The sequence below is a fragment of the Diadema setosum genome, chromosome 1 (genome assembly GCF_964275005.1).
Source record: "Diadema setosum chromosome 1, eeDiaSeto1, whole genome shotgun sequence".
NCBI classification, from domain to species: Eukaryota; Metazoa; Echinodermata; class Echinoidea; order Diadematoida; family Diadematidae; genus Diadema; species Diadema setosum.
Window position 1 is genome coordinate 3358785 of NC_092685.1, and position 12429 is coordinate 3371213.

Genomic DNA, 12429 nt, shown 5'->3' on the forward strand with positions numbered 1-12429 from the left:
CACACACAAAAGTGTATGAAGACAATAATGTAGATTACTATGTGCCTATATAGGCCTACACATATATACATTTACACTTTTCTTGTCCATTTTGAATATTTTGTCTTTGTGTCACAATGTGTATGTATGCATTTTTAGTGTTTGTAATATATGTACAACTCATGCAAGCATAAAAAAAAAATGACTTAAAAATACTTGTATATAACGTGGCAATTCTGGGATTAATTGAACCATATAATGGATAAATTGAATCTAACTTAATTTGACTGATTGTACATGCATACAGTTGAACCTCTCTTATCCGGCCTCCCTTTATCCGGATCTCTCTATTATACGGACGCAATCTCGCCGTAATTTTTTTAAATAATTACGGGAGGAAAGGGGGATTCCCAACTCCTTGACAACTCCTACCCAAACACACATGAATTACATATTACTTCCAACATGATTAACATACATTACATCAAATTTCCTTCCAAATTGCTTACCTCCAGACATTTCAACATCCCCAAACATCCCCAAATGTAACAATGAAAAGGTTGCAATATACACATTACTACTGTGGTACTACAATGGGCTACATCAGGATCAGTACATGTGTATGTATATGTACATGTATAAAGCATTGAGTCTCCCGTATCCGGCCAAATCCCTTATCCGGATGAGCCCCGGTCCCGACTTGTCCGGATACAAGAGGTTCAACTGTATTTTTGTATTATCATTCTCTTGTCACTGTTCATTTGTAATGATGATAATGTTGGAAAATGATATAGCTTAATATGTGTGTAATGTAATGAAGTGTAATGAAAGCTGTATCTGCACAAATAACTTCAGTCATAATTACATGTACTAAATTTTATTTTGTGTGTGTGTATGTGATATTTGTAGTGCTAACTCCAGCATATAATAAATCAACCAGCACATTGATTTGCATGTACTGTAGAACTAATTACAATGTACATTAGTGTAGGTGAAATGGTGAGACAAAAAACAAAAGTATTAATGTGGTGGATGCTATTCCCTTGATTTGCTTTTGGTTTTTGTTTTTATATGGCACTTGACATTTGCATGTGATGTTTGAAGTTTCAGCACTCCTACGTCTTAAGCTATTTGTGTATGAAGCTATGAGACCAAGTCCCTAAAATATGTATTATTGGTGTAACTATCTAAAATGTGTGACAAGGGTAGTGTTGCACAGGAAATATAAATTGAGTGGGCCAAAACTAGGATGTTGTAGAGTGGATCTGCTCTGGGGAAATAGAGTTGGACAGACAAACAAACGTTTGTAAAAGAAAACAGTCAGTTAACAATTGAGACCTTTACCTGAAAGAGCACTCAATGGGATATACTTGTACTAGCCACATTGTCATTCAAGAATAATTCACAGAGAAACAAATAGTAAGTTATATGATTAACTTTTTATTGATATACATTAACAAGTATCCAAGTTAAAGTTACTTCATTTTTCTAAAAATAGTATTTCTGTTGTAATATACAAACAATGCGACATACTTATACTCTGAATGCTTTCGGCATCATAAATTTTTGCTTTGAATATCAATGAGGTCATCACTTCTACAACTACATCATCTGGAGGACAAAAATATCAGATTCTTAAAATATGACAACTTACTGATCTCTGAAGAAAAAGAAAAAGTTTTGTCTGTAAAATGATTTTGTTTCTGGTCTTGTGTCTCCAAATCAAAACAAAACATCACAATAACATGCAGATGTTGTATCAACATACATTACAGACGTTTCAGATTGTAAGAATAAAATTAGAAATTGCTTCTACTCATTGACCAGTTGGCTAACCCATGTACACCAAAATAAGTTTCCAAATCTATATAATATTACAAAGATTGAATATTTCACATTTCAATCATAAATTGCTGTTCTACTGCTGTGGTCAGCAAACAGGTAAACATGGTTGAAAAAAAAAACAACAACAACCTAGTACTGTATGCGGACACTACAGTTATAAAGAGAGAAAACAAATCAATTCTGAAATAAGTATTGCATTGCAGACCAGAAGACGTGTCAGAAAAGCTGCAGCAAAGTTCATTGTAAACTCTAGGCACATTTTCAGGCATTAACATACTCGGAGAAGAAAATCATCAGTCAAATACACTGCCTATGAAGAGTGCAGAGATGATAATCATTTGATATTCTAATTGAAAAAATGACTCAATCAGAATCTCAAAATCACACTTAATAGCAAATCACATTTCAGAAATGTTATGGCCTTTTGGTCATATTACAATTTGAAATAATGCAGAAAGACATAAACCAACCAGCACACTACATACTGTTTCAATGTGCACATCCTTGAAATCAATCATGCAAGTCAGTGAGTGTATTTCCACCAGCTGACATGAGATACTGTCATTCAACTGAGCACTGGCATTACTAATAGTGAGAGTGTCATAAGCACCAACTGATGAGACCAAAGCACCAGCCATGTCTAAGTCGGAAAAGCATTTGGTTATCATCGAATGACACCATTGCAACAGTATACTATCAAGGAAACGTACATGAATGGGAAAAAAAAAATGCACAGACTTATTGATATCAACCCAATATCATGAACTGTTCATACTAAACAAAATGTCATGTCATAAATGGCAAATTTCCACAGAAAAGGGGCTTGACCTGAATATCAAGTGATTTATCCAAACTGTTGTTTCTCTTGTTTCTATACCTCTGTCAGTGCCAATAATAACCACACTGCATAACATGCCAAGTTATCCTGAAAGGGGTGATACAGAGAATAACTAAGCAAGACTTAGCTCTGAGAAACAAGCTAATCATGTTACACTCATAAATACAGTCCTATTGTTCAGTGTGCACATCTATTCACATATAAAACAGTTTGCAAAATTGCAACAACACATACTGGAGAATAAAACAATATCAAACAGATTATTGTTTTGGTCCAAAAAATTAAATGGATTTGTACTGACAGCATAAAATATTTCACAGCATGTGACATTTTAAGCATAATTCTGTGTAGCAACCAGAGAAAATATAAAATGACATGAATACTTTGTTCATTAGATCTCTTTTAGGGTGAAAAATTCAAGCCAGCAAGCAAATATGAAACAATTTGAATTACAGAACACTGTTCACATATTTGTTTTGCTGCACTGACAAAGCTGGTTCAGATGTGTATGTTACCCACTTCCTTCAATATTTGGTATTACTACGTGTACTTGCATTCTGCTGAAACAATGCTTTTGAAGTCCACAAAATTTACAACAGTCAAACACAAGCTTACTAAGCCGAGTGCACAAAGTTAATGTCAAGGTTTCCTAATTTACGGTACTAAAAAAAAAAAACTATTGGCAAAGATGGTGTCTCGGGCACATCAACTTCTAATTTCCTTTATCCATCTGAAGATGACATAACTCAGTGCAGCCTCTTCAGTAAAATTGCAACAACAAAAAAAAATCAAAGAATACGAAAGTCATCCAAATGAAGACCTCTATATACTCAAAGTTATCTAGGTCATAAAAATATGCATCATATACATATAATGTGGTACACAAAGATGAAACAAAACATCAAATACAGAACAAGGTTTACAGCCACTTGTCTGATCACCGCAATACCGTCATGTCAATCTTCAGGGTAAAATGTGTAAAATTACACCTGATTGCACATGTTGTGCATGAACAAATTGATGGCATAAGCAACCCTTACCAAAGGACCCCAGAGGAACAGTAAAAAATTCCCACCAAATGTTAGATTTCCGTTGTTCTTTTTTCACCCTGAAGCTACCCTGTACTATGGTTTAGAAGAACAAATACATTTTGTCACCTTTACTGGAATTGTAATTAACATTAGTGGCTACTGTATTGAAAGACCTACAAGTGGTAATTTCTCCTGCTTTTATACTCTCCCTCAAATAATTATCATATTAACAGGTTTTGCCATGTACTTTGCATTTGCGGGTTAGCCTGCAATGTTAATACATTAAAAAAATCTTATAACATACAAGGAAACTGACCTTATGGGTATTTCAGAAGAGTCATCTGAATAATGTAATTTCTTTTTATCATATCAACAGAACTATTTATATCTTTGAAGTGACATGAAAATACAATTACATCTCTCATCTTCAGCCACAATATTATAAAGAAACAGATAAGATTGTATGGCCATGCCAGAAATCCAGAGCCAGACTATGTGCTGTGCACACATGAACTGCTGAAAATATAAGAAAAGGCTCCAACTCAAACAAAAATGCTGAGCTTTTGTATCTTGTATAGACAAATTCTGCTAGGAATACAACCAAATGGACCAGTTAAGTGATTGGGAATGTGAGAGGCTCAACAGCTGTTACTCCTTGGTGTGTTCGGCATTTTCTGGCACAAGATGCTTGAGGACTCCCTTGAAGAATATTCCTGACTCCTCTAGACCAGACTGGAAACACTGGTCCAGCCACACCCGACGATACTCATCCATCATGCTCAGCAGTCTGCAGGATCAAAAATACCAATATACCAATATACCGAATATACCAATACCAAAATAGAAGGATAAAAATTAATTCACTATGCATCTAAATATGAAAAATGACTCAAAGTCTCCATGTGTAATGTTAGCATCAAGTTTCAACATAATTCATTTACTTAAGTTATGTACTTTATTCCTCAACAGTAGAAATTCAAGGCAATTAACAATTTCACATGAGACAGACCATTAGAAGCATACAAGAATATTGAGTGTCAACAGAAGTTAGAAAGTATGTTACAGCTAATCTGTACACATAGAATCAAAGGGCATTCAGATTTTGTATGTCAGAGCAGCACATAGAGGAAAGTGCACACATTCATTAATCCATTCAAAGGGCATGATTTGCCTGGTTGATACAGTGGATTCCCGTTGTAACGAAGTCCTCGGGACCAGCAGTTTTCTTTCGTTATATCAAAATTTCACTATAACCGAATAAATGAACAATAAAAAAAAAAACAAAGAGTGGATAATGTTGCGGCCTGAATTTCTACTTCATTGTAACAGGAATTCAGTTATAACTCTGTTTGTTATAACGGGAGTGCACTCTACTGATTGTAGATTAAGACTAGACACATGGGGGCAAACCATGAGGGCATAGCATCATTCATCCACCATTTCCTAAGTGTTGGGGGGGGGGGGGGGGAGGGGCAAACTACCTCACCAGGTATGCATAATGCTCTTTAAGGGAAGTGAAGTTATGATCTTGTACACGAGTGAATTGTGACTTTCTCATACACAGAGCCACCATTTTGATGTCCTATCTGAGAGATGGACTGATTTTGCCCCTGACTAGAGGGGGAGACACAATATCACACACAGAAATGCTCAGCTGGACTCAAACTGAGCCACTTAACTGAAGGCAATTATCCAACCAACTTAACCACCTCCCCAACCAAATATAACCATTCTACTACATTTCATGCAATCTTGAGAAGTGGGGAAAACATGGTTTTGAACTCACTTGTTGGCAATGTCAGTCTTGGAGGTGGCTGGTAGGTTGGCCAGTCCCACGTTGATCAGGTTAAATCCACTTTGTGCTGTATTAGGCTTCTTTCCAGCAATCACTAGTGACCGCACCAATCTGAGGTTGGAAAAAACAAACAATCCAAATATGCCATGTGCAGACCTCCCAACCTTTCTGACTGAAAAATAGGGAGGGTTTGCCTCAAAAGTAGGAAAGAATGAGCAGTTCCCATAGCAGTGTGTAGTAAAATTATCAAGAAAAATAGGAAACTCCAATTGAAATAAGAGCTGGGAATGGTCAAAATTCAGATTCTTTCCTCCAAATTCAGAATGGTTGGGAGGTTTGCATGTGTTTTTTTAATAAGCATGATAAACATTAGGCAATATTATATTCCCAACATACCATTTGAGCTTTGAGACACTTACCCTACCAATGGTAATCTGAAGTGTGTTTCAAGTCAATTAAAGATTTTTCATATGGATGTTGAAAATATGAATGTCAGAGGGAAAGCTCTAGTTGAATGTTATCTCTGCTCTCAAAGATGTTTCTAAATTGCATCCTTTACCAATATGATAGAAATCTTTTAATAGAATTGAACTATTCATCACACTGTCAAGTAAATGTCATGTTGGCATAATGACATTCTGTTTAATTCACAGGTACTCACAAAAGCCCACAAATAACTGGACTATCATGTGATCCTATATGAAGTAACGTCATGAGTTTGTAACACAGACAGTATCCCATCCAATTTAATGTTATTCAGCATTCAATGTTTTAGTCATCATATGACTTACTTGCAGGCCCACATCATGATGTCCATGGTGAGATGAACCTGGATGTAGACACGTCGGTCAAGCTTGATCTTGTCCACTGCGCTCAGGGATGTTTGGCTCTTACGCAGCCTTCGCATGGCATTCTGATTGCAAAAAGAAGGAAACCAAACTGGTTTTTATGATCAGATTTAAATTCAACAGAAGTCATTTCATCTGAAATTTTAACTAAATATCTCCTACATCCTACAGTCTCTTTGCATTGTGGTAGAGGCAGAGAAGGCATAAAGAGAAAACGTCCAAGAGGGACACTGTTTATATATGATACGGACTGCAGGTTTCATACTAGTTAACTTCAAAGCAATGTGACAACTATAAAAAACAGTCACTTTAATCTCTATTCACATTTTTATGTTTTCCACCTACCTCAGACTAGTACTGGTTCTAAGCAACAGACCTTATGACACAGAAATATTATATGTGGTTGTCTTAAAAATCCTTTTAATGGATGAATCTCTATTGCTAAAGACTTTTAAATGCAAAATTTAGACTTGCAGGAAACCATAATTTCAAACACAATCATGGCATAGGAGGCAAGGATTATAGCTGTTTTTACAAGAAATTGTAACTATTTGTTTAATGATTGTGTCATAGCCCTTTTTATCGTCTCACTACCATTAATTCAATTTTTTTTCTGTAATTTGTATTTTTCCCATGCCTGTGCTTGCTGCCTTTTATGTTTTTGGTGAATGATTGTGTCATTTGTGAATGATTGTGTCATAGCCCTTTTTATCGTCTCATACAGTTCACTACCATTAACCCTAAAAGGGCCGGGGGGGGGGGGCAGAATCCGCCCCCCCCCTCGACGTTTCGCGCTATAATTCTGTATTAAACGCGAGAAGGCCTCATCGCGAGGCTTCTCGACTTTCTTCGTTCAAGTCTCGCGCAACTTCTGAGACCAAATTTGCAACGTCCGCTCATACTTTTGCGAAGCCACGGCCATTTTTGTAACGGAATGTCGCTCCAAAACGGGCACAATTTTGTGATTTTGTGTACATTTCCTATGGAAAACAGTGCTCTGTCATGAAAGGCATAAACACCTGATTATTTTTACAATTAATCACTTTCATTGACTGATTTTGTGCTAATTATGGTAGAAAAGTAGTCAGTGACAATTTCCAATGAAAAAACAAAGAAAAAACAAAAGTTGAAAAACAAAGAAATACATAAGAAATTCTGAAAACAATAAAATACATAAGAATTGAAATGAGTTTTGGAAGTTTTTGTGATGTACAATTGTTGAATATGCTAAAACAGATTTACTGATCAAAAATTAGACTCTCAATGCTTTTAATTAAGCTAAAATATCACCTTGAGCTTAATTTGCATAATTAATTAATTAACATTAGAAATTGATTGTTTCAAAAAATCTTATAACACAATCTTGTAGATTATGACACGGGTCTCACGCATGCAAAATTTCATCGCGATCGCACAACCGATGGCCGAGATCTCGGGGGGGGGGGGGGGGGGGGGGGGGGGGGCGGAATCCGCCCCCCCGGTCTGAGCATGCCAAAAAAGCCCGGCCCCTTTAGGGTTAATTCAATTTTTTCTGTAATTTGTATTTTACCCATGCCTGTGCTTGCTGCCTTTTACGTTTTTGGTGAATGATTGTGTCATTTGTGAATGATTGTGTCATAGCCCTTTTTATTGTCTCATACAGTTCACTACCATTAATTCAATTTTTTCTGTAATTTGTATTTTTCCCATGCCTGTGCTTGCTGTCTTTTACGTTTTTGGTGAATGATTGTGTCATTTGTGAATGATTGTGTCATAGCCCTTTTTATTGTCTCATACAGTTCACTACCATTAATTCAATTTTTTCTGTAATTTGTATTTTTCCCATGCCTGTGCTTGCTATCTATTATGTTTTTGGTGAATGGGGGAAAAGAAGGCATAAAAACATTTGAAAGTGACAGACAACATAGGCAACACTCACACTAATGACCTCCAAGGTCACATGTTCCAGGTCCACACTGTCTGCATCCTGTATCATGCGGCACAGGAAGGAGCCCTCTCTGGCCGGTAGTGTTACAGAGCTACTACTGATAGGAACGTCCATCTGGTTGGCTGCTGCCTTCGTGAGGTAGGTGTCGATGCGGCCAATCTCTAGGATGACCTCTCCCAGAGGGGAATCCTGGTTCTGCAGCATGTGAAGGTTGAGGAGGGCCGGCAGGTTGGCATGGATGAACTCCTGGGAATTGATAAGGGAGATTAAGAGTGGGAGGTCATTGGAGGAGAAAAAAATTGGATGAGAAGGAGAGATGGGTGGAGATCAACAGGTGGATAGATATTACAGGGGCAGATCCAGGAATTCCATAAAGGGGAGGCGCCTTTACAAAAGTAAAGGGGGTGCATTTCATCCACTCCCCAATTTTTTCTTTTTATTTCTTTTGTTTTAACAAAAAATAGAGAGGGGGCTCGCGCCCTGTGCACCCCCTCTGGATCCGCCACTGTATTAACAAGAGGGAGGGGAATATAACAGACATGAAGGGGGGGGGGGGGTAAATATTGACTTCATCAGTTTCCAGGTCAAGACAATTGGAAAAGAAATCTGGACGATCTAAGTGACTTCTTGGGGCCTCCACCATCATCTCATATATTTCCCTTGATACAGGTGATAAAGATATCACTATGGAAACTGAACAACCCAAGGATACAAGGATGATGTGATTAGGATGATAAAAGAAGAGGGATTTCTCACCGGACTTGTTGCTGACTTCCAGGAGAAGCCAGAAGTGGTGATGAAAGCTGGCCAGCTGAAGACAGGATGGTTAGAGTAGGTGCAACCAGCCCAGTTTGTCAGGAGAAGTCCCACTGCATTGGGGTTGGTCGTGGCTGTCTTGAGAGCATTTGAGATGTTCTGGATAGCACCTTCTGGAACGCCACCAAGACTGTATAAAAAAAATACAACAGGTTGGGAGAACATCACAAACATTATTGTGACAGACAATTATCAGTGAAAATGGTGAAACATAAAGTACATATATATCATTTATGAATTTTGTGATTGCTGTTATCAAACTGAACAATGTATGTTATGCTAAATTCATGTGATGGAAATATGAATATGCACAAACACATACTGTACGTTTATATTCTAGATAGATAGATAGATAGACAAATAAATACAGAAATAGACAGAAGATAAATGGATACATCTTTTACCAACATTTCATTTTCCTAACTTCCATCAACATACAGAACAACATACAGAATTACACCATGACCCATTAATTACAAGAATTACAAGTTATTTCATATCCTCTACTTCTTGAACATCAGACTACCAAACAAGAATTGCGATAAATTTCATACCTGTTCCAAACACCTGTACCGGGGCACACATAAAAGCCTTGCCTGCAAAATCAGAAAGACAAAAGTACAGAGATATATTACGTCTAGGATCATTTGTTTTCTAGAAATTGAGCAAAGTTAATCAAAGCGTTATGAGAGGATTTACAGTACATCATCACAGCTTTACAAAGCAAAAGTACACTTGACGGCTATGATAATGAGTCTATTGACTTGGTACATCATATTAAGTATTCACAAGAGATTTCATATTTGTATCACCAGTCCTCCAGCAGCTAATTACACATTTATTCATCAAAGCTAGTGCATGTGAGAATCAGGTTACAGTGAAATGCTGACACATTAATGACCCAACTAAAGCACTACTGTATAAGCTGTTATTTTTGCAACAGTGTAATTTTCATGAATTTCATGAATGACGGTTGGACCGTGAATTTAACAATTCATGAAAATGTCACCTTGCACTAGATTTATAGTGTACTTGTACTTACAACACCCTCGGTGTCAATTCGCGAAAGCAACATCTCATGACAATGTCAGTGACCTGCTCATTTGCAAAAATACCTGTACACGAAAATAACAGCTTATACAGTATGTGCAAAGTATTATACTGCATAATCAAAGGCACTGATGTTTGTACACCATTTATGATCATACAATATGCGGTATAGGGACAGATGAGCCAGTCATGATCAAACCTCACCCATTAGCTAGCAGCTTCCTCCCTGCTTTCCTGAAGTCTGAGTTGCTCTGAGAAAGACACATGGACAGACAAAGGAAAAGACAGAAAGAACAGATTCAATGGAGTGGTGTACCAAAATCACCCACTCACCATGAGAGTGAAGAAATTATGAAAAGATTAGTTTCATGGCAGTAAACTCAATGATCAAAGAAAGACAGGTGTTATATCTCCACTCAGATTTAGATGATATCCCCCCAAAAAAATGTGTGAAATATATCACACAGGGGGGCAGTATTTCTCTGAATCCCCCTGCCTCGGCATCACACTCCATTCCAAGAATGGATTAATCTATCTGCAGCTACGTGTGGCCCAGCTCTTGATCTCACAGCTGGACCCTGTGCATAGCTCCAGAATAAACTTCAACAGCATTATCATAGCACCTCACCTGCTTCCAACTGCTTTGGAATGATTTTCTCAATCATTGCTAATTTATCTTTATTCCTGCACTGCAAACAATAAAAAGCATGAGTACTGCTGAACCTCATGCTTGTCATGGTGTAAAATTCAAAGAATTCATTCACAGCATTCTATGAATTTTACGTAAGAGTACTTCAAATCCTTTTTGCAATCTCTGATACAATTTCTGAGCACCAGTGCTTAACCCTAACTAGGCTGGGCTATTTTGGTGGATGATAGAGCCGGAGGGCCCTCCCAGCCGCCCCCCCCCCCCCCCATCTCAGCCGTCGACTGTACGATCGCTACGAAAATTAGCACACACATTGCCTGTGCTGTAATCTACAAAACTGTAAAGTTGATTTTTCAACAAATAATTGCAAAATTATGCTAATTTTATGCGTAATGATGCACGAATATCAGACTATTTGCTATAAATCACTAAACAAAGCTCCAAACAGGCACATTTTTTGTGTAAATATTCTTTCTAGTGTTCTTAGCAAATGTAGATGAAAAAGATTTGTGCCATCAGAAAAATTTCTTTAGTACTTTCTTACGTATTTCTGTTTTTTTCAACTTTTTTTGTTTTTCATTTTTTTGGTGAAATTTGTCTGTGACATCGTTCTGAGCATGAAAATACATTATTAAATAATTTTAATCAGTAAACCCCTCATTAACCATGCTTTTATGAAATTTGACTGTGAGCACAGTTCACACAGAAATTGTACAAGAATTCACGTTTTTTAGCAATTTTGGTTCAAGCATGCACGTACATATTTATGTGTAACTTCGAAACCGCATACCTGGGCATTGCAAATTTGGTGTCAAAAGATGCGGGAGACTCGAAAGAAAATAGTCATGAAACATCAGGGCGATAGCTTTTTGCGATGGCGATACAGTGCACGGAACGTCGAGGGGGGCCACCGAGGGCCCCCCCCCCCCCCCCCCCCCCCCGCCCTAGTTAGGATTAAGGGGTTAAGATGAATGACCCCTCAAGGATATCCCTTGAATGGTAACTCTTTTCTTACCTTTGAGCCATAGAGCATGACCAAACTCCCAACAGGTAGCTGCGTGAAAGCTGACTCCTCAGTGGAGAGGACATTGGCACAAAAGAGGGGTGTTTGACTGTGGCTCACCCCAATGAGCCGGAGTTGGTCCTGAATGCTGAGGATGAAGGGGGCTGGTCTAGGTGCATCCACTTCGTCTGGGGTCTGACCCACTACACAGATCAAATATATACATTGGGTAAAGTTCCTTCTCTGTTTACTCTGTCCAACAAACGCCTTGGTGATCATCACAATATTTAATCAAAGACTGTCAATAACATAGTTAACAAGGTAGTTCTTTCATGCCTTTCCCGCTGGACAAGCCAAATTCCCTATTCCAGATGACTAACGGGCATTCACACCAGACAGTCTTTATCGAATTTCACTGAGGAAACAAAAATGCCTCCTTAATTCTATAGTATCTTCTTTCCACAATCACTAGCTAAGATATCCTCCTTTTTCACTGACTCTCCTAACTCTCCTTGCTATATTTTCCAAAATTGCGGCAGGTGTCCAAGTGCCAAAGCAAAGCAAAAAACAAAGTAAAAAAAACCAAAACAAACAAAAAGTATCTTACTCCTTACACCTGAACAAATGAATATCAAAAACACATCTTTC

The 12429-nt window shown here is 37.7% G+C and overlaps 1 protein-coding gene across 1 annotated transcript in view; it reads right to left on the bottom strand.

The window, feature by feature from the left end:
• Nucleotides 1-4222: 4222 nt before the first annotated feature.
• The window catches only part of LOC140246534 (uncharacterized), a 39463-nt gene continuing 31256 nt past the window's right edge, over nucleotides 4223-12429 (bottom strand). The window contains exons 16-23 of the mRNA XM_072325879.1: nucleotides 11794-11984; nucleotides 10334-10380; nucleotides 9634-9675; nucleotides 9020-9209; nucleotides 8255-8509; nucleotides 6280-6401; nucleotides 5480-5599; nucleotides 4223-4480 (exon numbers count right to left, since the gene is read on the bottom strand). Coding sequence (XP_072181980.1) covers nucleotides 4342-4480; nucleotides 5480-5599; nucleotides 6280-6401; nucleotides 8255-8509; nucleotides 9020-9209; nucleotides 9634-9675; nucleotides 10334-10380; nucleotides 11794-11984 — 1106 coding nt within the window. The 3' untranslated portion in view covers nucleotides 4223-4341. The remainder of the gene's footprint in view (nucleotides 4481-5479; nucleotides 5600-6279; nucleotides 6402-8254; nucleotides 8510-9019; nucleotides 9210-9633; nucleotides 9676-10333; nucleotides 10381-11793; nucleotides 11985-12429) is intronic.